Source organism: Otolemur garnettii, unplaced genomic scaffold, assembly GCF_000181295.1.
Source record: "Otolemur garnettii isolate 467f Iridium unplaced genomic scaffold, OtoGar3 scaffold00015, whole genome shotgun sequence".
Lineage (NCBI taxonomy): Eukaryota > Metazoa > Chordata > Mammalia > Primates > Galagidae > Otolemur > Otolemur garnettii.
Window position 1 is genome coordinate 20944024 of NW_003852410.1, and position 26354 is coordinate 20970377.

At 42.1% G+C, this 26354-nt stretch overlaps 2 protein-coding genes across 4 annotated transcripts in view; one reads left to right on the forward strand and one right to left on the reverse strand.

Annotated features, from left to right (window-relative positions):
* LRIG1 (leucine rich repeats and immunoglobulin like domains 1) overlaps positions 1-4600 on the forward strand; it is a 115215-nt gene extending 110615 nt beyond the window's left edge. Inside the window, exons 20-24 of the mRNA XM_012802546.2 lie at positions 184-603; positions 1135-1260; positions 1889-2035; positions 2532-2816; positions 2918-4600. Of these exons, the coding sequence (XP_012658000.1) occupies positions 184-603; positions 1135-1260; positions 1889-2035; positions 2532-2816; positions 2918-3177 (1238 nt within the window). The 3' untranslated portion in view covers positions 3178-4600. The remainder of the gene's footprint in view (positions 1-183; positions 604-1134; positions 1261-1888; positions 2036-2531; positions 2817-2917) is intronic.
* Positions 4601-5662: 1062 nt separating this feature from the next.
* Positions 5663-26354, reverse strand: part of SLC25A26 (solute carrier family 25 member 26) — a 180379-nt gene continuing 159687 nt past the window's right edge. For all 3 annotated transcript variants that reach the window (XM_023510696.1, XM_012802563.2, XM_023510697.1), the window contains 4 exons: positions 18376-18445; positions 13856-13920; positions 12822-12895; positions 5663-6028 (listed from right to left, as the gene is read on the reverse strand). In XM_023510696.1, the coding sequence (XP_023366464.1) occupies positions 5911-6028; positions 12822-12895; positions 13856-13920; positions 18376-18445 (327 nt within the window). In that variant the 3' untranslated portion in view covers positions 5663-5910. The remainder of the gene's footprint in view (positions 6029-12821; positions 12896-13855; positions 13921-18375; positions 18446-26354) is intronic.

Below are 26354 nucleotides of genomic sequence, written 5' to 3' on the forward strand. Positions count from 1 at the left end.
GTTGGAGTCATCCCAGGAGTGATGAGGATTTAGTCTTATGTCAGGTTTTCTGAAAACCTTACCGCTTGAAAAATGTCAAGCGGCATTTCATTGGTGTCAGATGGCCCTTTGTCCAGAAGATGAGGCAGAGCCGTAGCAGCTGAGGTCCAGAGAGTGACTAAGATCTCCACTGACTTCTTGCAGAGACCCCGTCCTTGGCAGTGCCATTGGAAGACCGTGTGGTGTCTGTGGGAGAAACAGTGGCCCTTCAGTGCAAAGCAACTGGCAGCCCGCTACCCCGCATTACCTGGTTCAAGGGGGACCGCCCGCTGAGCCTGACAGAGCGGCACCACTTCACCCCTGGCAACCAGCTGCTTGTTGTTCAGAATGTGGTGGCAGAGGACGCAGGCCGGTACACCTGCGAGATGTCCAACACCCTGGGCACCGAGCGCGCACACAGCCAGCTGAGCATCCTGCCCACCCCCGGCTGCAGGAAGGACGGGACCACCGTGGGGATCTTCACCATCGCTGTGGTGTGCAGCATCGTCCTGACGTCACTGGTGTGGGTGTGCATCATCTACCAGACCCGGAGGAAGAGCGAGGAGTACAGCGTCACCAACACAGGTGGGCACCACTGGCCGAGCCGTGTCCATGGAAGGAGAAGGAAGTGTGATGTTTGGGAACGGGGCTGGGTCCAGTGGCTTTTGTAAGTTTCAGTATATTTAGAATTCGAGCGCCTTGGGAATATGGAGTTGTTCTAGATAGCCGGGCTCCCATTAAATAGGAATGCTCTCGAACACACATGCACAGCACCCTCTGCTGTTTTCTTGCCCCTTGAGAGTTCAGAGGCCTGCTAAGCTGTGCCTTGCTGCCGAGTGGTGGGTCATTCCTGAAATTACCTCACAGTGCCACGCTTATGTGACTCCGGTCCCCCTTGCACCACGTCCTCAATCTTGTGGGGACTCGGGTGTCTGCCATGCTTTCTCACCTGGGTAGACAGTCAGGTTAAGCAGGTCCTGGGAAGGCCTGTCGCATGTGCAGACTCCACACTGTCTCTGTACAGCCTTGATGGTCATTGCCAGGGAAATCTGTTCTGGGCTTGAGAATGAAGTTCTTTTCACTATGACTCTGTTTTATCATCCTGTTTCCTTACAGATGAAACTATTGTGCCACCAGATGTGCCAAGCTACCTTTCTTCTCAGGGGACCCTGTCTGACCGACAGGAAACCGTCGTCAGGCCTGAGGGTGGCCATCAGGCCAACGGGCACATTGAGAGCAATGGTAAGGCTTCAGTGACAGCATAGCAGATACCTGTTAGCAGTGTTCCCAGGTGCTGGAGGTGGCCTCCACTTTTTTCCTAGGGGCGGACCTGGTGAAGTAAAAGGCTTTTGACTAGGGATTTCTATTGTTTTCTGTAAGTTCTGCAAGGTTTTAGAATAGCAATCCCTTGGAAGTCACTGAGTTGGGCTTAGTGTCTCCCAGTCCAGATAAGGTAGGATTATCTGAAATAACAGCTGCAAAGGACATTACAGGGCATGAAACCAACCCCTTCATTGCATGGGGCAGTGCCTGGGTCGGCTCTGTGTTCCAGCCTCATATTAGAAGGTTCTTGCCAGGTTGCACTCCTTGCCAGCAGTGGGGGACTCTGAGCCCTTGCCTAGAGCCATAGAGGTTTGTCCTTCCCAGAACTGACTTTGCATGGCCTCCGCTGCTGAGAGGCCTGCCTGCTGGGAAGGCAGCAGTAGGAAACATACTTCTTGTGGGACCTCTGGGATCTCCTTCACTCTAAAGAATATTTTTAAAAAATGACTGAGTTGTAGTAGCCTTACCCGTTCCCCACTAGACTGTTAAGGCTTACTGTGAAACAGTAAGGTCAGGGTTTCTAAACGTGTGAGAATATCCACCACAGGTGTCTGTCCAAGAGATGTAGGCCTCTTTCCAGAGGCCGACGGTCCTGGGATTCCATGCAGGCAGCCAAAGCTCTGTGCTGGACATAATAAAGAGCCACGAAAGGTGACAGAGAAGGCCAACGGGACACCTGTTCCACGTAAGATGGGTATGAGATGCTTGCTTCGAGAGGGAAACATTATTGGTCTACAGCTACCCCTGAGTTTAGTGTTAACCCAACACAGGGAGTTCTGGCCTGGTTCTGTTTATTGCTTAACAGTGCCTCCCCTAAGTAAATCTGTGGTGTGGTGAGCCTGACCACGGTTTTCCTAGACTTGTAAACCAAATGAGTTTTAGTCAGAATCTTTTCACCAAAGCTATTTTGAGGCTAAATTTCTAACTGTTCAGGAGACTATAAACACTGCATTATACCAAACTCAAGTGAGTTTTTTTTCCTATGATCCAAGTAGTATGACTAGTCTGAGTATGAAACTAAGTAAATCTGAAACATTTACACACAAGGGACCCTGTTTTCCATCAACAGCTAGATGTGTGCCTAGTCCTTTCTCTGTGAGTGTAATTTGGGGTATTTCTCTGGCTGATCCACACAGGGCAGGGTGTGGGGGCCGTGCCCATTCTCATCTGGCTTTGGCTCTGTCCGTCAGAACCCAGTGGCCCCATGGTGTGCAGTGATTGTAGTGCGGATGTGGATGGTTACTCCAAGGAACAAGCCCTTTATGCCCAGCCTGTGTCCAGAGACACTACACAGCCAAGTACACTCGGTGTCCAGGAGCCCAGTCAGAATGATCAAGAACATTCTCCGTATCATCAGAGCAGTGGGACTGGTGATGGGTCTTACACCAACTACAGAGGGTCCCTCTACCCCAGTAACCATGATAGAATGCTGACGGCCTTGAAGAAAAAGCCAGTGGCATCTCCAGATGGAAAAGGTAACATTTGCCTGTCCTCTGAGGAATCACCAGCATATGACTTTGGGAGACACATAAATGGCCAGGCTTGTGGGTCTAACACACCCTTTCTTTTCTCATAGGGGATCCTTCTCGGACTTTAGCAAGGTTGTATGAACCAGACTCCACAGACCTACAACCTGCATCTTTGTTACCTTCAGGCAACCCAGAGATTGCAGAAGCCCCCTCAGGCTCTCCCACCATCCCCAGTGAAGCCCAGCACTTGCTTGTTTCCAATGGCTGCCTGCCCAAGGCATTTGACTCTGATCCCAAGTCCACCACACTAACAGGACAGCTCGCTGGGAAACAGAAGGTGCCATTACTGCTGGCATCAAAAAGCTAGGCTTTGTCTACCTCAACTCTTGTTATACCAATCTCTGTGGGGGAGAGAGGGGTAGGAGAGGCCATGAAGCAGCTTGGGTTCAAGCGTCAGTGATCTGTATATAGTTTTAACTTCCGTGTGGAGTATCATTCAGAGGACTTGCATCTGAAGCACAGAAATGCAAGAGGCTATTTGTGTACAAAAGGCAGAAAAAGTATTTGATACCATTGTACATAAGAGTTTTCAGAGATTTCATATATATTATATATCTTTTACAGAGGCTATTTTAATCTTTAGTGCATGGTTAACAGATAAAAATTATACAATTTTGACAATATTATTTTTCATATCAGGTTGCAGTTTAATTTTGGAGGGTGGGTAGGGAATAGTTCTGGTGCCTTAATGCATGGCTGGAATTTAGAGGCTAAAACCACATTTGTTCCCAGGATTTGGTGGGTTGGGAAGTCCCTGGGTTGGTGTTCCACTTCGTAGGACACCCTGTAGGCTGCTCTGTGGCCCGAGACTTTGTGTGTTGGAGGCAACTTCACATCAGCACTGCTTGTGTGTGGACACTCATGCAGACGCCACCCAACCTTGCAGGGAGTGACATTTTCTTTTATGTGTAAGTTCTTTGAGGAAAATGAGTTGTTAATCCACCACAAGCAACTGGTCAGAACAATTAAGCACTGCCTTTCTTCCTCCTTTGAAGCTCATTTTATAATACAAGCAAATGGGTTGTCAGTATCCTTTGATTTCTATTTGAGACTTTTTATTAAGGTAAAGGCTGCTGGTGTTGGTACCTGTGGATTTTTTTCAATAGTGATGTTTTAGTTCTGCCAATGTAACTAATATTACATTGGCCTTGGGGGATAAAAAAGATGAAAGTTCTTACTTTCCAGGGCTAGCTTATTTCTACTGAGAATCCAGTGTAGATCTGTACATGCCAGTCCCTCACACAGAAGGAACTGGGCTTGGACTGTACAAGATTTAGCCTGTAGCCTGGGTTCTAGGTATATTTGCACTTTTGAGACCTATAGCTAACCATCTTGTGAGTGCCAATGTGTGATGTAGTAAAAATTACATCGAAACAACAAGGTCCTAAAAAATCTCAGAATGCAAATTCCTTTGGCCAAAAAGCTGAAGGGGGAGGTATTGACAAAATGGTTACCTATGTTAAATTTTACTGTCAGATGTCGTCACTGTTCCAAAAGGTAATAAGCACATTTAGAATTGTGTTCTCAACCATTAACTGATTGTTACTTCCACAAAATATGTGAATTTGCTGCTTCTAAGAGGCAATGTGAAAGAGGAAGTATTACTTTTATGTACAAAGTTATTTATTTATAGAAATTTTGGTACAATGTACATTGAAAACCATGTAAAATATTGAAGTGTCTAACAAATGGCATTGAAGTGTCTTTAATAAAGGTTCATTTATAAAGGTTCAGTGTATGGTTGAGGTCATTCTTTACATATATTAACCAGCATCTCTTCAGCCCATTAGATTCCGTTATAAGTGCAGGCATTCTGCCTGTAATTATCTCTTGTCCTTAAAAAGGACAAAAAAATTTAGGCAAAGCAGAATCACACTAGCGCTCCAGGGAAGACACAACACTGCTAGATGCCTGAGATTTCATTGCTAATTTTTCTACACATGGAGCTTGTTAGTCAAGCTCTAGAATCCCAAAGTATGGTGACCTTTCCATTGCATCCCTTCTCCTTAAAATGCTGAACTTACAACTCCAAGAAGCAACACATAGCTTCCACAGTTGGCCCTGTGAAAAGGAACACAGTGGAGTGTAGTTCAGCTTCCCCAAAGGCCCCCACCCTGCTGGAACCAGCTAGGCCCACCTAGCCACATGAGCTGCAACTGCTTTCCTTCACACACCACATGGGTCATCGAATGCTTCTCTGTAAAATACTAAAATCATGTGTTCTTATAGGTGAACTACTTCTTAGCAAAGTATCACAGGAATGGAAGAAAAAGTATCCAATGTACACAGCCCTTTTATGAAACTAATTTATAGCTTTCAAATGAAAGATACAACTTAATTCTAGCCCAAGAATATGGGGAGGGGGAGGGGAGGGGAGAAGGGCGGCTGGGTGGTGGGAGGGTAACTGGAAAGATCACCTATATTTCTGTCTAACAAGAGTACAAGTGAACTTTTCTAGAACTAGAATATAAATGTTTTGACACAATGACTATGCAAATGACATGAAATTTATGTGAACCAGCTTGATGAAAGTATTTTGAAATGTATATGAAAACACTACACTGTACCCCATGTTTGCATTAATGTATACAACTATCATTTAATTAAAAAAAAAAAAACCAGCAGCCTGGTTACCCAGAAAGAATGCTTGCTATGCACCTGTAGATCTTTGTAAATGAAGCTCTGAACTTACACAACAGGAATTAAACCCATTATAACCATCTTGCCATCATCAGGTGACAGGAAATGAAAGATCAGATACAGATCAAATGAAAGCTCTGAGGAGCCTGGCCTCGACATTAACAAACATTTATTAAGGGGTTCTGAGAAAACTGTTCAAAGCACTGCATGGATATGGTTTCTTCTCTTGACTTCTTCCCAGCCAACCCGTGCCACAGACAACACGGTCCCAGTGTCATCTCAGCAGAACTGGACGTCAGTGCTGAGGCTTGTAGCTCAGATGGGCAAACTGTTGCTCCCCAGAAAGAAGGCTCCCATAGCAGAACCCTTTCTAGAAAGTGCATGAGAGGCTGTCTCTGCTTCAAGGATGCTTTCTGCTGACCTCCAAAAGGAAGCTGTGTGTTTGGTCATAAGCCCCCAGGAAGATGAAGCCGCCCAGGCTGATGGCTGCCATTCGAGGGAAGACACCTGCAAATAATCTAGGGGAAAAGAAAAAATTTTAAAACTGTGTGTGCAGAAAAAGGTTACATTCCACAGCTTGCTCAACTCAGGCTCATTAAACCTCACACAACAGCACTTATGTTGTATTTTTTTCTTTTAGAAGGGCACTAAATTACATTCTCAAGTAGGTTTGCTGAAGTTCGAGTCCGGCAAGGGGGCTAAAATACCAAACAATGTACTGGCAAACATGTGCAATGAAGTAATAGTGCTGTCCCAACAACAGTTCTCTTAAAAAACAAACAACAAAAAAAAACCTTGCACTCCATTTTTTAATTTGGTCCAGTGAAGAGACTGAGGGAAACTGTGCCACCAGCTCCCCACTTGGTCACTTTTATCCTTAGAGACCCACACAGGTGATGCCACCACAGGCATCATAACCTTCACAGATTCCTTGTTTTCTTTCTCCAGCTACATAAGGGCCTGTCAGGTGAGAGGGCTGCAGCCAGGTGGGTAGCAGGACCTCATCAAGTGGGGCTTCCCTCCCCGGATCCATGCAGGCACCGATCTGTTCAAAGATGTTCATCATGACATTGTTAAGAGAAAAAGTAGAAATGTCCTGCTTTTGCTCAGGGCTGTTATAGTGTAAAATAAACACTGTGGAGGACTGGGCAGCTGACAAGAATGAGGCGTTCCTTGCGTATGACCATAAAAAACTTATACAGTCAGTTTTTTAAAAAATCAAGTACCAGAAAAAGTCAAGTGTAATACAACGGCACGTCTGAAACAGCAGCGGGGTGTGGCCTGGGCTGTGAATGATTGCTGCCTTTGGGGAGCAAGATTACAGGAGACATTCCTGCTCATGTTGCTGTAACATTTGGGCCTTTCTTACCACAAGTACAAACATACCTTGGAGGTGCTGTGGGTTCACTTTCAGACCACTGCAATACAGTGAGTCTCACATTTTGGTTTCCCAAAGCACATAAAACTCATGTTTTCCATGATACTATAATCTTCCAAGTGTGCAGCAGGATTTTGTCTTTAAAAATAAAGTACATCCCTTAATTCAAAAACGTCTTGTTGCACAATGCTAACAACCACCTGAGCCTTCACAAGTCAATCTTTTTGTAATGGAGGGTTTTGTGCCTTAAATGTTGATGGCTACTGACTGACTAGGCTGGTGGTTGCTGAAGGTTGGGGTCTTAAAAATACAACAATGAAGTCTACAGCATCATTTGACTCTTCCTCTTGTTCAGGATTTCTGTGTAGCATGGGATGCGGGTTTGACAGCGTTTTTCCCACAGTGGAACTACTTTCAAAATGATACTCAATCCTGTCAAACCCTAACACTGCTTTACCAACTAAGTTTATGGACTATTTTAAACCTTTTGTTGTTATTTCAGCAGTGTTCACAGGATCTTCAGAAGTCCATTCCATCTCAAGGAGCTACTTTCTTTGCTCATCCATAAGGAACTCCTCACCTGTTCAAGTTTTATCATGGGACTGCTTTAGTGCAGTCACATCTCAGTCTCTGCTTCTTAGTTTTCTTCCACATCTGCAGTTATTTCCTTCACCCAAGTCTTGAGCCCCTCAAAGTCATCCATGAGAGTTGGAATCAACTTCTTCCAAACATCTATTTGCATTAATATGTTGAATTCCTCACAACAAATTACAATCTTAAGGGCATCTAGTAATGGTCAGTTCTTTTCAGGTGCTTTGCTTTGCCCAGATCCATCAGAGGATTCACTATCATAGCCTTATGAGATGTACTTACTAAGACTTGAAAGTCAAATTACTCCTTAATCCACAGGCCACAGAATGGATGTTGCATTAGTGCCCATAAAGTAACGTCTTGAACATCTCCATCCGAGCTCCTGGTGACCAGGTGCACTGTTAATATGCAATAATATGTTTTTTAAGAGACAGTCTTGCTCTGCCACCCAGGGTAGAGTACTTGAAGCACAATCACAGCTCACTACAGCCCTGAACTTCTGGTATTAAATAAGCCTCCTACCTCAGCCTCCCAAGGAGCTAGTACTATGTGCACACACAACCACATCAGGTTAATTTTTAAAAAGTTGTTTGTGGAGATGGGGTTCTTGCTACATTGCTTGGGCTGGTCTCAAATTCCTAACTGCAAGAGATCCTCCCACCTTGGCTTCTGGCCAGCAATATTTTGAAAGGAATCTTTTTCTCTCAATAGTAGGTCTCAACAGTGAGTTTAAAATAGTCTATAAACCATGCTACAAACAGATGTGCTTTGTTATTTCCTTCATAGCACAAAGGCAGAGTTCATTCAATATAATTCTTGAAGGTCCTAAGAGTTTTAGAATGGTCAATGATCATTGGCTTCAACTTAGTCATGAGCTACATTAACAAGAAAGTCAGCCTATCCTTTGAGGCTTTGAAGACAGGCATTGACTTATCCTCTTTGGCTAGGAAAGTCTTAGCTGGCATCTTCTTCAACAAAAGGCCGTTTTGCCTACATTGAAACATCCACTGTTCAGTGTAGCCATCTTCATCAGTTATCTCAGCTAGATATTCTAGATACTTTGCTGCAGCTTCTCCCTCAGCACTTGCTGCTTCACCTTGCACTTGTATGTTCTAGACATGGCTTCTTTCTGTAAGTCTCAAGAACCAACCTCTGTTAGCTTCCAGCTTTTCTTCTGCAGCTTCCTCACCTGTCTTAGCCTTTACAGAATTGAAGAGGGTTAGAGCTTTGCTCTGGAGTAGACTTTGGCTGACAGGGATATTGTAGCTGGTTTGATCTTCTGTCCAGACCACTCGAACTTTCTCTAGATTAGCAATGAAGCAATTTCACTTTCTTGTCATTCATATGCTCCCTGGAGTATCACTCTTAATTTCATCGTGAACTTTGTTTGCATTCACAAGTTGGCACTTGTTTGGCCCAAGAGGCTTAGCTCTCCGCCTATCTCAACTTTCAACATGCCTTCTTCACTAAGCTCAATCATCTCTAGCTTTTGATTTAAAGTAACTGACATGAGACTCTTCCTTTCATTTAAACACTTAGAGGCCACTGTAAGGTTATTAATTGGCCTAATCTCAATATTGTTGTGTCTGGGGGAATAGGGAGGTCCAAACAGAGGGAGAGAGACAGGAATGACTGGCTGGTGGAGCAGTCAGAACACATATGATATTCATCAATTATGCTTACTACCTTTTCAAAATAATTACAATAGTAACAAAGATCACTGATTACAGATCATCATTAAGAGATAAAATGAAAAGGTTTGCAATATAGCGAGAATCACCAAAACATGACAGACACGAAGTGAGGACCTATGTCCATACACTGGCTCATACAGAGTTGCCACAACCCTTCAATTTGTAAAAAGTAAAGAATGTATTCAAGCAGCACAATAAGCCAGATGTGCCTGTATTACTTCTGTAACTTTTGTAACATTCTGTACAAAAGTTACAAAATCAGAACTAGTAGGTACACTAATGAGAAGACTTCTGACCAGGTGTAGGAAAGAAAACTGGAAATGGTCAAGTTATGCCAACAGTAGTTATGGCACATAACTTAAAGGACGGTACCTTTAAGATACGGGCACACCTCCGTGATTAGCCAGGAGGGGATCCCTGCAGTACAGTGCCAACCACCAGGCTGCCCTCCTGCCTGAGGAGAGGTCAACTGGTCTCCCTTTGTAAGAGAGCACTCAGTGCTTCTGAGGAAACTGGGAAACTTTAGGATAGTTTAGACCTTTTTACAATAGCTAACTGAGAATTTAAATCAAGTAAAATAATACCCATAAAATGAAGAACTGCTTTTGCTTGTCTAGAAATAACCATGGAAATGTTAGAACGAACCAAAATATACCTGTAAGCAAAAAGCCATGTTCAGCTCAGCAAAATGTAAATTGTTTTTGCATGAGGTGGTTGGTGAGGGCAGAGAGTCATAAATTACCGCTTTGAGGCCGCTGTGTCCTTCTGGCCTGGAAAACAGATTAAGCTCCCTGCCCCTACCTGCCAAAGAAGGCTGCTGGCGGGGAGGCCGTACGTGAGGAAGACCACACTGGCTGTGGTGCTCTCCCTCCCTACTCTGGCTTCTGCCCATAATGAGCTCAGCTGCTCCTGGCCAGAGGCAGGTGGAAGCAGTTTATGGTTTCATTAGATGACAATTGAATCTATTAACATAATGATAGTCTTCACGTAGAGCAATTTGTACTGTGTGTGTTTCAACCAAACTGGGAGGTGAAGACTGGAGTGGAGTAGGGCTGTGTTTCTCAGGCCCACAGATCAAACAGGATAGCAAGTGTGAAACATTTACACGGTGCCAGGCGCAAAGGGGTCCCCGTGGCAGCAGCAGTCAGTACAGAAAGGGCAGTCAAGAAAAACAGAAGGTCAGCGTGATGAGTGATCCAGAATAAGCAGGCTCCCCATCTGCTTTTGGGCCACTGACTGAATGGGCACGTGGTGCTTGTATTTAGGTGAACCAGTTGGTCCTAGAGGGCATACACATCTTCCAAGGGTGTGCCAGAATATGCTCTTCCCCTGTGTGAACCAACACAGACAAAAGTGGTCACCACTTGAATTCACCCTGAGAGGACTGTACCACTGCAAACCCAACAAAGAAAGCCACAGGCACCTCTGAAGGTGCCTTGCAGCGCTGTTCACAACAGCTGCCCAGGCTTGGAGGGTTTCTTGTTTGGTCAAATTATTTGTCTTCTATCACATTACTAAGGCGGCTGATTAAAAGTATCATTTCTTAAGTGACAAACTTTGCTCCTGAAATACCCTCAGCACTACACTGTACAGAGTAACTAGAACCTACAACTTAAGAGACATTCAGAATATGAGCCAAAAATCCAAACTACCATTTCAAGGCTGACAATGGGGACACAGAACAGAGACAACCTGTGGCCTGTTAATGACAGTCCTCCTCTGTCTACAATCCTGGTACTGCTTAGTTTGACAACACCCCTAATTGGACAGGGATGATTCTCTTCTTCTAACTATGGGAGATAATTCCTTCTCCACCAGCTTTTGAGGTCATGGGTAGGGTGGTCACAGTTGCCCATGCCACCCTAACCATCACCACATGGTCAAGAAAGGCAAAGGGTCCATAGATATGGGCAGCCAGATTCTCATTTCCTCAAAATACGCTAGCCATAGATGGCAGGCCCATAGCACTGATGCCACAGTGCCCTTCAAACACTATTTGCTAAACATTAACAATTATTCCTTCTGGTTAAACCCAGTCTTTATCTCAAAACCATTACATCAGGGGTCCTCCAACTTTTTAAACAGGGGGCCACTTCACTGTCCCTCAGACCATTGGAGGGCCGGACTGCGGGCCCTGGGACGAGTTGGCTGCTAAGTAGGACGGGCAGCGGCAGCAAAAACACTCAGTGGGCCACATAAATGTCCTAGGAGGGCTGCATGTGGCCCATGGGCTGTAGTTTGAGGACACCTGCATTATATCCTTCAAGCAGCCAACATCAATCTATCAGAGTTGTCTTAATCACAAAATCTCCAACATTACCTACTTCACAGACTTCACCTAGAAACTTTCAATTGACAATGGGCTGCTCTCCTGCAGTGTGAACTGTGGCCTGTCCTACCAGCTTCAATTCCCCAGACCCCCTACCAGCTTGAGTTAAAACCACCAAATGCACACAACTGCCGTCGGTGATCCCACCACGTCACAACGAGGAGGCAGCCCCAGCGGAGGCCTGAGAACCAGGCAGAGGCCAACGCTCAAGTTAGGGCAGCTATGCTGCTTATGCACTGACCCTGCAGTAGGCTCACTCTCCAAGGGAGGATGAGGCTTTGCTCTAGTGGGAAAACTGCTGGCAGAGGATTCCTAAGAGAAAAGCTTCACATCACATACCTGTAAGAACCAAACATTCACACAACTTGACAAGGTCACGTCAAAGCAACGGCAAAGTAACATTGCTTAGAGAGCTTTTCAGGCCATGAAGCCCGAAGTTTGAGGCACCCAGCCAACAATAGAGAGTAATGGCTCTCAACTGACTCTCCCTGAAGGTGTGGTACACTGCAGTATGTTGAGAGTAATTTGTTACAAAAGTATCCAATGTACTCAGTACTTCTATGAAACAGAATTATATCTACTCACACTTTGTTTGAAAGATAGAAGGCAACTATAGCCCAGGATGAAGGAGAGAAATGGAGTGGGAAGGGAGGGCAGGGGGGAGGTTTGATGGAGTTTAGTAAAAGGTGGGACCACACCTATGGAGGATTTTGCAAGGGTACAAGTCAAATCTGTCAAGTGTAGAACAGAAATGTCTTAACACAATAATCAAGTAAATGAGGCAAAAGCTATGTTGATTGGTTTGATGTAACCACCTCAGATTGTATAAAAAAAAAATCAACACATTGTACCCCACATATGCCTAAATGTATTCATGATCTATGTGAATTTGACTTAATATAAAATAAAATGAAAAATAAAACAAACAACAAAAAAAGTTGTTACTAATGATAGTTAAGAGTGCCCAGACCACAAACACTCTCCCCTAATGTGAGCCTCACTGACGTGCATTCCCACATTCTATAACCAGAGCCTTATTTCCTCACTGCTATAGCCCAGACCCTGGTGTGGTCCACACGTGTACATGTCACCTAACATCAAGGTGGGTGGGGCTGAGGATGGCCAGGCCTGGAGCACTGCCTCCATGTGACCAAGCTCTGCTATCTCACATGTGTAACATCAATACAGCATTCTGCACAATGTAAATAGACACCCTAACCAGAACACAGGCAGAAGGAAGAAAAGGCTCTCATCCAACGTCAGGTTAAAGGAGAAAGAGCCAAAGGGGAAAGGCGATGGCACCTTCTTCTCATCCTTACCCTGTCAGCCCCTGGGACTGCCAGACCCCGTACAGGGCAGAGAGCACGTTCCCTCTAGCAGTGCTGGAACCAGCCTATGTGAAAAGATAAAGGACACATCCGTTAACTTCCGGAGCTCCAACATACAGCTGCCTCAGATGTGTGGGGCCCACCACCCTCCTCTAGGACAGAGTTTCAAACAGACTGAGGAGTTTCATCAAAATGGGGACCTGGCCTGGAAGTGCTGTGCTCACACACAAAGGCAGTGGTGCAACCCATGCCACACAGGGAAGCTGCTTTTTAGAGCTCACCCCAGTTACTGACAACAACTAGTTCACAGGAAAAATACAGACAGCACCATGATGTGGCCTGAGAAGGACAGCACGTCATCAGGATACAAGGTACTATTGTGAAACGTGCCTGAACAGCTCAGAGTGAGGAGTACCATGTTCATTTCAACACTGAATTCTACCCCCATGTGCTCCACTTTTTCACAAGGAAAGGACTTCCATTGTTTTGGTCCAGATATGTTAGACACATGGCATTCCTTGACTCCTAGTGTAGCTATTTTTTAAAAAAAAATAATTTTTCTCTTTAGCAACCTTTTTAAAAAACAATATGACAACTGTCTTAACTCAACAGGTTGAGTCCAAGCATGACCTTATGTCAGAGCTTACAGCTTACTTGCTGTGTGGGATGAAGCCTGTCAACCTCTGTCAGGACGGGACAAACCTCTGTAAGCTTTAGGCTTGATTATTAGTAAAAACAGAGTTTATTCAAAAACAGTATTACCAGACAGTGGCCTTATCAGCTCTCCTTGCTTATAACCTAACATAGGTGAAAATGATTTTGAAATGGTAAAATGCTACATGGACGTTGGTTGTGGTGATTACTGTGGATACTGTTCTGTCAGTTTTATTACAGGTTCCACAAGCAGCATAAGGGGCTATTACAGGTAAGAGCTAGACCACTTTTATTCATGTCATGTATCTGTGAGTCCTAGTGCCAATAGACATAAGCATTTGTTGTGTGTGTTATATTATTTTTCCACTTACTTTTGCCAACATTATTCTTGTCTTTGCCACATCCAGGGGCGTGGTGACTGCAGCTGCAAAACCACCTATGTATATGAGAATGAGAATACCCAACATGCAAGTGAGATATTATTTACTATACTATATGGTAATGTTATAATTTACATTTTATAATGCCTTATAACTTTGCCTAAAGCACTTGATTCAAGAACAGGATGCACACATAGAAAATCTTTATCTACATGCTTTATTTCTTTTGCTAGGGCAGAACTACATATAAAAGAAACATAAGAAAATACTTCACCCACTTGGGAAAGAAAACAAGGCCCCACAATGTATCTTGCCTTTTTATGGACAAGCAAACTAATCTGAGTGTGTGGGAAGTACGTACATGACACTTGTGTGTGGCCATGTACCTGCTCTCCCTATGAGAGGCAGCCACTCTGGATACTGCCAAGGCCTGTGCCTTGTTTTGGGCCACAGTTCTTTACACTAACTCCCAAACACTTCCATCAGGTCTGCCTCCTATAGCAGCATGGATGGAGTCATGTATACCACTCGAGGGATTTTTGGCATAGATGGATGGACTCTTCAAGTTAAAAGAGAACAGCTTTCTGCACTTCACAGGCTCGGAGAGCTACTGTATTTGTAAACTCTCTTCTGCATCTTTTTAGAGTCAGTCTTGCTGAAACAGGTATTCCAGCTATGGCTTCCTTCCTACTTTCTCTCTCATATTCTCTTTATCTAAATGTCATTAATGGCTAAATTGTTCAGAGATTTTAAAAGGGTTTGTATCCATGAAAAGAACTGAAGGTGTTTTGCTTGGTAATATAAACCACACTTGATGGTATGAGCATTTTACTTAATATGGTATAAAGATATAACCAAGAGGCCCTAAGCAGACAAAAATAATAAACCCTAAAGGGCTTGCAGAAGATTCTGCTTCCGTGAGCTTGGGTAAAAGTGGTGGTTTTGTGAGGGCTGACCGGAACACATGTGCATGAGGGACGGTCCAGAAATAGCACTACTTTCTTTCTCACTTCTGTGACTTGCAAACAAGAAGGTCATTTGATCTCTGCCAAATATCTTTCTAAATATGTTCCCATGATAAGATCGTTACATGGAACTTCCCCCATATGTTCACATTTGTCATGACACTGACTTTCTGGAAGGTTACCTATTTATGCTGTCACCTTCCAATTGTGGTTACTTATGAATGGCACACACATTAGGGCTAAGGGGCTAACAACTAACATGACTATTAGAATCCCCTTGGTTTTACCCACCTTTGGATAATGAATATATAAAATGCTTTGTTCCAAATTCAAAAGTTGCCTGAAATTCAGAGACTTGCTAAACTCTGGGTGTTTTAAGATTTAGTGGGCTTAGTCCTGAAATCCTACTCCTTAGTTTTTTTTTCTTAACCACATGTTCTACCCTAAATACACACACACACACACACACACACACACACACACACACACTTTTGGTTATAAAGGAAGGTCCAGGAAAGCTTCACATCATCCAAAAAGAAATTTTAAAAAAACCCAAAAAACTGAAAATTTCAACTCATCCTTTGAAAGGGACAAGTCAGGTGGCCCCAAGGCTGTAGGTTCCCCAGCCCAGGGCAGAACAAGAGCTCCTTCATATACCTGTGATGAGTGATCTCCAAACAAGCATTTAGCCATGCAAGGCTTCCACAACAACACCAACGAACATGTTTTTGTTTGTATTTTAAAGATTGTGTCAGGCCTTCTTGCTTATTACCCAAATCATCCCTCACCCTATGCTAGAATTTCAAGCCCACGGGGAGACTGTGTCCTCTCCCTTTCTCCCTCTTTCTCTCCTTCGCCCTCTCTTCCTCTCCCCTTCCCCACAACCCCCACTTCTCCCCCTAGACAATGTAGGGAGGTATTTATTATGAGAAACTGATCAAAAAATATTAGAGTACAAATATCACTAGAGAAGCAAATGCCATAATTATTCAGACTGCTTTATGGGTTTTTGTTTAGAAGTTAACTTGAAGTGAGGAAGTTGACAAAGTTCTTTCAGCCCCCTCTAGTTTAACCCCTGACCAAAAGCCAAGGGAATTTCTGAACATGACAAGCCATCAACACCTCCAATCTAAAGAGACATTTTTGAATATCTGTGCCAAGTAGTTTGTAAAACAAGCATGGGTGAGGAAGAGTGCTGAGGATGGCACACAGAATGATTTATCTGCAATGATTTTAGCCAATTTAAACTTGGAAAAGCACACGGGGATAAGAAATCCGATTTCTGACTTGAAGGCAAGTTTTATCCCTGGCTCCGTGGCCACGTAAGGATAAACAGTCTGCGAGGGCAGCATGGAAGCACTTTAAGGGGGCTGCCCAAGCTGGCAAGTCATTATTCATCTCTCTATACTGTGTAAATGCGCAATGTTGCAACAAACTCTTACCAGCTATCACTTTTTCAAAATTTGGAATATTTTCAAATAATGTTTATCCTTCAGAAATGTTTTAAAATAGTAACCTGGTTCCTGGATATAAACAAGAAATGTATTTATCTTTTGCTAAATATATGTGGATCTGCTGACAGATTTTTTTGGAGGCCTCGGGCAAACTCCTTCACTTATCAGAACCTCAGCTGAAAAAACAAGATGCTTATGTTGGAGGAATTTTAAAATATACAAGCTATTGGATAAGATTATGCTGTATACTAACTTTATCAACATTACATAATATTAAAAATTAATAATGTTGATTTATTAATGTCATTTAGTAATGACATTATTCCTTCAATCAACAGAGAAGATAAATTATTATGATAATAGCATTTCATTTTCTGGATGTTGGCTGTTCTTGTTGAAACAGTAATAACTCCTACATCTGTTCAGTTTTCCAGATGACAAGTTAGGAGCACATAATGTAGAAACAGTTGCTTCTGCAGTACAGATAGAGGGAAGTGGTGCTCAGGAAGTCCTCAAAGTCTTATTCCTGAGCTGGGGACAGAACAGACTTGACAAGCTTGTAAGTCAGACAGCCTGCGCTAGACATGTGGCTCTGGGCAGCTCACCCCCTTTCTCCACATTCCAGTGTCCTCAGTTGTCACAGCTGTGCTGCTATACCCTCCCATGACCCACCTTAACTAAAAGGCCTGGGTGGCTGGTTCATCCCACAGAGCAGACTGCCGATAAAAGTTTCCTGCCTTCCCTCCTGACTAAAGTCAATGTCAATCATAGGGTATCAAGCAGCAAAGGAAACCATAATGCATGCACATTCCTTGCCTAGTAACAATGCATCAGCAAGCAGATCTTTGAATCAGTATTTAAAGCATGGAACCAGACAATATATACTTATTTCAACACTTGGAAGTGTTACAGTATCCTTGACTTTAAGAAGTGGCCTTCCTTAACTGAGGATGACTAAATTTCCATAATGTGCTCACTCTGTCCATAAGGCCCAGAAGGGAGTCAGCAAAATGGCACATTTCTCTTAGGGCCTGGGGAATGCTAACTCCTGACCTCTGGAAAATGAATCAAGACCACCTACTTATTTAACAAAGCTAATGGTTATGTGTCATGTGGAAACAATTACCATCTTGATTGGTTAGGTTTCGGGTCTAGAGGCGGATGCTGATCCTGATTATCAATTCTACCAACGGCTCTAATTATTAGTAACAAATCCTATAACATTTGTTTTCTGTTTTCCCAATCACTGCAACATGAAACCCAACCAACAACTATCAAATAAGTGGAAAAAGAATTATTTCCCAATAAAACTGACACCCTAAAGTTACTTATTTATCAATTTACAAGCTTCATACCTAAACTAAAAGTTTAGACTTTTCTGGCAAATTTACACTTCATTTTATTTCAATTCTAATTCTAATTTATTTAAAACAACAAAATATATTTCTCTTTTAGGCCCTTAAACCTATCATGTATTAAATTCTTTAAAGAACCTGTGTTCTCATTAAAAGCTCACTGGAACATTCGTATGACTTAGTGATGGATGATGAGATACTGGCTCTTGCTTTAATGTCTCAAAAACGCCCAGATGTGTAGACTGCCAATCTTCCACACAGAGCAGCTTAGCATTCAGTAAGTTGTGAAGGACACTCTGCTCTCCTCCTGACACTAGTTAATCTGCAGCGCTGTCAAACCATAAATCACTGCTTTCTGCAGAAATCACTTAAACCCCCAAAGCAATGCTTCAGGCAGACAGCTGCATGGTTAGCCCTGCACCCATAGCAAGTCACTTCCCACAGAGGACTTTATAAATCATCTTTAAGATAATCCCAGGGCCTGAGTGAAGGCTTTAATAAAGATAAAAAGAAAAAGGAAAATTTGTCAAAAACAAATTGGTTGTCTGTCTTTCAGGCAGACACATTTTTAGCAGGTTTTTTTCCCCTTCAGACATGTTCTTTTCTCAAACAAGTCGTAGAACTCTCTTCAGCTAAACAATTTGGAATTTCTAAAGAATGTTGTTTTTGCATAGTTAATATTTTCACATTTTTCTCCTCCTCTTTGGTCTTTCCCAGTATAATATAATCCCTTGCACCTGCGAAAGCTCCACAGACTGCTGACTGCCAAGAATCCACCACATGATCCTGCCTCCCGGACCAGAGGGCCTGCGTTTAAGGAGAAAGAAAAATACAAGTTATTAAATATTTGAATTTATCAGAACCTCCTGTGGGTTAGCTCTGGGGATGGGAACTTAAGTGAGAAGCTATTTTGGTGGCATTCTTCACTGATGACATAAGTGACTTTCCCAAGGATTTAAATGCATTCTAAAATAAGTCAAAAAAATGAGGGTGACAGCTACCATTAGAGTGCTCAAAGGAAATAATTTTCAGAGAATATGGGTGATACAAACACACACTCACCACAAGACAGTGAACTGATTCATGACCTTAAGTTTTCTTGTGTCCCTCTGTAACCCCTGCTTCCTGCCCTCCCTTACTACCCCTAAACAATCTGATCTGTCATTCTGGATTAGTTTGGCCTTTCTAGAATTTTATGTAAATGTAATCAGACATTATTTTTGAATCTGGTTTCCTTCAATCAAAATTATTTTATAATTCACCCATGTTAAGCAGATATCAACAGTTCATTCCTTTTTTACTGGTAGGTTACATCCCACTAGTTAACTTATGCATTGACCTGTTCGATGGACATTTGAGAGTTTTCCAATTTTGGACCATTACAAATGGAAGCTGCTACAAACATTTGCATACCAGTCAATAACAGACATATGCACTTCATTCTCCTGGGGAAATACCTAGAGTGGGATAGTTAGAGCACATGATAGGTATATATTTAACTTTCTAAGAACTGCCAAACTGTTTTCCAAAGTGGTTGTATCATTTTACATTCCCAGTAGCTGCAGTTTCTCCATGTTCCTCTCAACACTTGGTCTTGCCACCATTTTAAAATATTAACCATTTGAACAAGTGTGAAGTTGTATTTCATTGTGGTTTTAATTTACATTTCCCTAATGACAATGATGTTGAGTGTTCTTTTCATGTACTATCTGCCATTCATTATATCCTCTTATGTGTCTATTCAAATGTTCTGCACATTTTTATAGGATTGTTTATTATCTAACTTACTGAGTTTTGAGCCAGGGGGTTGGGAATCTGTGGCCTTGTAGGTCCTGAAATGTGGCCTTTGACTAAATCCAAATTTTACAGAACAAATCTCTATTAAGATAAGTGCAGCACAGGAAGATTAATCTGATTAATTTTCTTGCCTCCATTGGTGTTCTTTTCATTCTCTTAACAATATCCTTCAAAGAACAAAAGCTTTTAATTTTGATGAAGTGCAAATTATCCTTTTTCCCCCAAATTATCATTTTCTAGATATTGTTTTTGGTGTCACATCTAAGAAATCTTTGACTAATCCAAAGTCATGAAGATTTTTCAATCCTGTGTTTTCTCTAGAAATTTTATGGTTTGGGATTTTATATTTCTATCTATCATACATTTTGAGTTAATTTTTATATATGGTACAAAGTATATGTTGAAGTTTTTTGTTTTTACATATAGATATTTAATTGTTTTTGCCAGAGGAAAAGATGATTCCCTTTCACCAATGAATGGCATTCTCATTTTTGTCAAAAACCAATTGTCCATACATGTGTGGGTCTATTTCTGGACTCTCCATTCTCTTCTAATCTGTGGGTCTGTATGTATGTACATATGTATCTATCTATCTATCTTTATTGTTGGAGAATCACTGAGGGTACACTGAGCCAGGTTTTACTGCTGATGTTTGCCGGGTGAAGTCTCTCTGTTAATAGTGTCCCACCTCCAAGAGATGTGTCACACACTGTGGCCCCACAGTCCCCGCCCTCCTTCCCTCTCTCCCCTCCCCCTGTGGGTCTATCTTGATATCAATTCTATACTTTCTTGATGACTGTAGCTTTATATGAATACAGAAATCAAGTAGTATTAGTTTTCTGAATCTGGTGTTTTTCAAAGTTATTTTGACAATTGTAGGTTCTTCGAATTTGCATATGAATTTTAGAATTATATAATCAATTTCTACAAAATAGCCTGCTGAGATTTTGATGACATGTACTGAACTCTGGGATTATTTTGTGTTAAAAATATTGAGCTTTGCTCAAGCAGCTAGGGCACATACACTGGAGGTAGAGGGTTTGAACCCAGCCCAGGCCTGCCAAACAGCAATAACAACTATAGTCAAAAAATAGCCAGGCATTGTGGCACAGGTGCCTCTAGTCCCAGCCACTTGGGAGGCTAAGGCAGGACAATTGCTTAAGCCTAAAGAGTTTGAGATTGCTGTGAGCTGTGACACCACAGCACTCTACTGAGGGTGACATAGTGAGACTCTGTCTCAAAAAAAAAATGCATTTTCTTTCTCATAAGGGGGTACCTCTCTTCATTTACTTAGGCCTCGTTTAATTTCTATCAAACTTTTCAGTCTACAGGTTTTCCATTGATTTTGTCAAATCTATCCCTAAGTATTTCATGTTATGATGCCACTGTAAATGGCAACGTCTGTTTTATAAATGTCGATTTCTGGTTCTTCATTGTTAAATGTAGAAATTGATTTATCAACACAATTGATTTTCTTACACTGACCTAGTATTCTGCCATCATGCTCAACTCTGTTGCTAAACTTTCCAGCTCTAATAGCTTTTTTGCAGAGACCATCAAAATATATATATATATATATATATATATATATATATATTTGCAGTTTTTGGCAGAGGCCAGGTTTGAACCCACCACCTCCAGTATATGGGGCCAGTGCCCTACTCCTATGAGCCAGAGGCACTGCCCAGAGTCCATCAAATTTTTTACATGGATAACCATATCATTTGTGAATAAAGACAGACTTACTTCTTCCTTTCCAACTGGGATACATTTTATTTCTTTCTCTTGCTTTACTGCACTGGGTTAGACCTTTAGCATAATAGTACATAATGTAATAATGTAACCAAAAGACCTCTTGAATATACTAATTTAAACTGTTAGAATAAGCTGGATAGGTGGGTCACCCTGGTAATCCTAGCCCTCTGGGAGGCTGAGGCAGGTGGATTGCTTGAGCTCAGGAGTTCAAGACCAGCCTGAGCAAGAGTGAGACCACCGTCTCTACTAAAAATAGAAAAATTAGCTGGGTATTGTGGCCAGCACATGTAGTCCCAACTACTTGAGAGGCTGAGGCAATAGGATCACTTGAACCCAGGAGTTTGAGACTGCTATGAGATAGGCTGACACTCCAGCACTCTACCCAGGGTGACCGGGGGGGTGGGGGTGGGGTGGGGTGGGGAGACAGACAGACAGACGGATAGATAGACAGGCATAATGGCTTACTGAGGATAGCACAACATTTTGGATAATCAAATACATCACAACTGAAAGAATAACAGTGAAGTTAGTACTAATTTCCTACTCTCAATACTTCCCCCCTGAAAAATATATATGGAAGGGTAAGAAAGTTGCTAAGGAAATAGAGAAGATACCATATATACATACACACACACATACACACACACACACACACACACACACACGGTCTTGTTTAGTTTGTCAGTTTTAACAACTTTTCAAGTCAAACAAGTTTGTTAACTGTAACAAATTAGACACGATGATATGTAGTTTCTAAGGACTCCAATATTTTACTAATAAAAATGATTTTCTGAAAGTGCATTTACTCAATTTACTAGACTAGAAGTATAGCAAAACACTAACAAATTTTAGTAACTTTGCTTGTGAAAGTAGATAAATTTTTTTAAAAAAGATTATATACAGATTTTTGGCACACTTTTAGAAAATGCTCCTAAGTTTGCAAATAAATATGTGTGCTTTTCTAGAAAACATTGTGTTTTCCAGAGCTCTTGTAAGCACTGGAGAAAAAGAAAACTAAGAAGACAGAAAAATAACATCTTTTTACTTTCAAAGTGGCAAAATACCCGGGTATATTACTGTCCTAATGCCAGTTTCAACATCATTACTTACTTCATCACCTTAGTAGGAAAAAAAGTATAGAAACTTGACTCTTGAATGATTCTTAGAGTAAGGGATGACTGGGGGCGGAGGCAAGATGGTAGACTGCAGCCAGCTTTCTACAGAGGCTCCCATCCAGAAAGAGACTTAAAGGACAGAAGTTTAGCAAGTGAGCTGATGGTCTGGACCTGAGCCAAGAGAGAAGACTGAGGAACACACTTCAAGGTTGCTGAGGCAAGCTGCGATCCCAAAAATACAATTAAAAGGTGCAAAATCCACCACCAAGCAGACGGGAGTCCCCTCCCCCACAAGAAGGGCTCGCAGTTTACTCCATACAAACAAGCGAGCAGAGTTCAAACATCCTCCCACTCTATCCCATGGGAGAGACCCCCTAAAGACTGGAGTTCCTACCCCTGCTGGCGTGCCATGGCACCCTCCTGCCAGGCATAAAACCCTAAAACTGTATACAACTGTATATATTCTCTACTTACAACTCTGAACTCCCAGGATTCCGCCCCACTTCCCCTCCCCAAGGTCTAGAGGTTTGTCACCCATGGAGTCCAGATTCTTGGGCATTTCCTTGAGAGGAGTGGTCTGTAATGACTCTGTGGCACGGGAGTAAGCAGAGGACCGTCAGCTGAGAGGAAGCCATACAGGAGCTGCAGAGCAACAGCTGCAGCAGCGGGAAAGGCTCACATCCCTGAGGCCATCCCAGATAGGCACACCCTGTCTCTCTGGGAAACCAGAGGTTAGGGCAGCAGCAACTGGCAGAATGGACTTGGGAAGTTGTGAGTAAAGAGACCATAATAGCACCTAGCCCTCAGAGGAATATAGCTGAGACAAAGGCAGTGGGCGAGCAGAGGCTGGAATTGACACCTGAGTGTAAACTCTAATTGTTTGCTGCCCAGGGCTGAGTTTTTTATCAGCTGTAGCAGCGTCTGACCTGCTAAGGAAGTTAGCCAGGACAGAAACAAATTCTGTGAGGTGGCTCTGTCCTGTTTTCCCAGCAACATCAACTAAGCGTGGGGCTGGAACTGAGTGAACTTCCCTAGCCTAAATTAAACACCCAAGGACCCCCTGCCAGACTCAGATCTCCTGGTGACTCTCGCAGTCATAAACCCCAGGAGCAGTTGCTCACTGGAGTGAACTAGGTCACAGCCCTGTGGGATTACCAATGACAGGGTGCAAGGTAGGGAAGGAGGCATCAACCTTCCCAGACTAATTCATTTGCTGGGTGGGTCCTTTTGCCCTCACAGAGCACTGGAGCAAGTCATATCTGAGCTGCCAGCAGACCCCTCATATCTTGTTGCCAGAGACCTTATGAACTCCCACACCTGAGACCGGTGCTGACTGGGACAATCAATTTGGACCCCTTGAACCAGGCAAATCACCCAAGAACTATCCAAAGTGGCACCCTGGCTGAATGGTTGATGGCGGTTTGATTTTCCTTGCCCAATTGTTATTTGTGGGGGGCAGGGCGACTTAATTGATGGTTTTTCTCCACACCTGAGACTTCAAACAAGAGTAACTGATTCACTAGGGTAGGACAGAGACCTGCTGAAAGTAAGACAAAGCCACTTAGCCCCACCACACCAAGCAGGTCCACAGTCTCTCAGGTTGTAACACCATATGGGTCCTTGACAAAGTTCAAGGGGAAAAGCCAAACAGGGTAAAATAATCATGGGGCGGAATCAGCGGGAAAACTCCAGTAATATGTAATATGATCTACCAGAGTAGATCAACCTTCCCAAGAAAAGATGTGGCAGATGCAACTGAAGATCCCCTTCATAAACAAATGACTGAGATGTCAGAAATCTAATTCAGAATCTGGGTTGCAAATAAGATTAATAGAATAAAGGCAAAGATAGAATTAGAAATTCAAGGAGCATTCCAAAAGTACACTCAAGAATTCAAAGACAAAACCACCAAAGATTTTGAAACATTGAGGCAAGCGATTGTAGCCCTCAAAGATCTGAAAAATACGGCAGAATCCCTTGGTAGTAGAATGCAGCAGGCAGAAAAAAGGATCTGAGACACTGAAGATAAAACTTTTGAAAATGCCCAAGCATCCAAAGAGGAACAGAAATGGAAAGCAAAAATGGATCATTCTCCCAGAGAGCTCTGGGATAATTTGAAGAAAGCTAATATCCACCTATTATAGGAATCCCTTAAGGTGATGAAGTTGCTTCACAAAACACAGAGGCTTTTCTTCATGAAATTATGAAAGAAAACTTTCCAAATATGCCAAGAGATCCTGAAATTGAGATAGCAGACAGCTTCAGAACCCCAGCATGACTCAACCTGAATAAGACATCCCTCAGACACATCATAATTAGCTTCACTAAAGTTAATATGAAAGAGAAAATCCTAAAAGCTGCTAGACATAAGAAAATCATAACCTACAAGGGGAAGATTATTAGAATGACTGCAGATCTCCCTGCTGAAACCTTTCAGGCTAGAAAAGGTTGGTCATCGATTTTTAATCTTCTAAAACAAAATAACTTTCAACCCAGGATCCTGTATCCAGCTAAACTGAGCATCATTTATGCTGGAGAAATTAAATACTTTAATGACATTCACATGTTGAAGAAATTTGCCATAACAAAATCAGCTTTTCAGGATATTCTCAGACTTATCCTCCATAATGAACAGTGTAATCCTCCACCACAAAAGTAAACTAACTCAGAACCTTTTGATCAAATTCCAACTTCCACAGTGGTGAAAGGATTAAAAATGTCCATTGGACGTTTGAACAACTCAATATCCAAAATTCTACCAGGCTTATCAATAATTGCAATCAATGTAAATGGCTTAAATTGTCCTCTAAAGAGGCACAGATTGGCTGATTGGATACAGAAACTCAGACCAGACATCTGTTGTATACAAGAATCTCATCTTACCTTAAAAGAGAAATATACACTCAGGGTGAAAGGATCGTCACCTATATTCCAGGCAAATGGAAAGCAGAAAAAAGCAGACGATGCAATTTTATTTGCAGATACAACAGGTTTTAAACCAACAAAAGTAAGCAAAGACAAGGATGGCCACTTTATATTTGTTAAGGGAAATACCCAATATGATCAGATCTCAATTATCAATATTTATGCACCCAACAAGAATGTTCCTCAAATTATAAGAGACACTCTAACAGGTATGAGCAACTTGATGTGTCCTAGCTCCATCACAGTTAGAGATTTTAACACTCCTTTAACAGTGTTGGATAGATCATCCAATAAGAAGCTTATCAAAGAAATTTTAGATTTAAATTTAACTATTCAACTTTTAGATTTAACAGACATCTATAGAACATTTCATCCTAATAAAACTGAATACACATTTTTCTCATCAGTCCATGGAACATATTCCAAAATTGATCACATGTTAGGTGACAAGTCTAATCTCAGCAAATTTAAAAGAATAGAAATTATTCCCTGCATCTTCTCGGACCATCATGAAATAAAAGTTGAACTGAGTATCAACAGGAATCTGCAGACTCATACAAAAACATGGCAACTAAATAACCTTATCCTGAATGATAGACGGGTCAGAGACGAGATCAAGAAGGAAATTACAAAATTTTTAGAACAAAATGACAATGAAGACACAAGTTATCAGAACCTCTGGGATAAAGCAAAGGCAGTCCTAAGAGGGAAATTTATAGCACTGCAAGCCTTCCTCAAGAGAATGGAAAGAGAGAAAGTTAACAACTTAATGGGACAACTCAAGCAGGTGGAAAAGGAAGAACATTCCAATCCCAAATCCAGCAGAAGAAAAGAAATAACCAAAATTAGAGCAGAATTAAATGAGATTGAAAACAAAAGGATTAAAGAACAGATCAATAAATCGAAGAGCTGGTTTTCTGAAAAAGTCAATAAAATTGATAAACCTCTGGGCAAACTAATAAAGAAAAAAAAGAGTAAAATCTCTAATCTTGTCAATCAGAAATGGTAAAGATGAAATAACAACAGACCCTTTAGAAATTCAAAAAATCCTTAATGAATATTACAAGAAACTTTATTCCCAGAAATATGACAATCTGAAGGAAATCGACCAATACTTAGAAGCA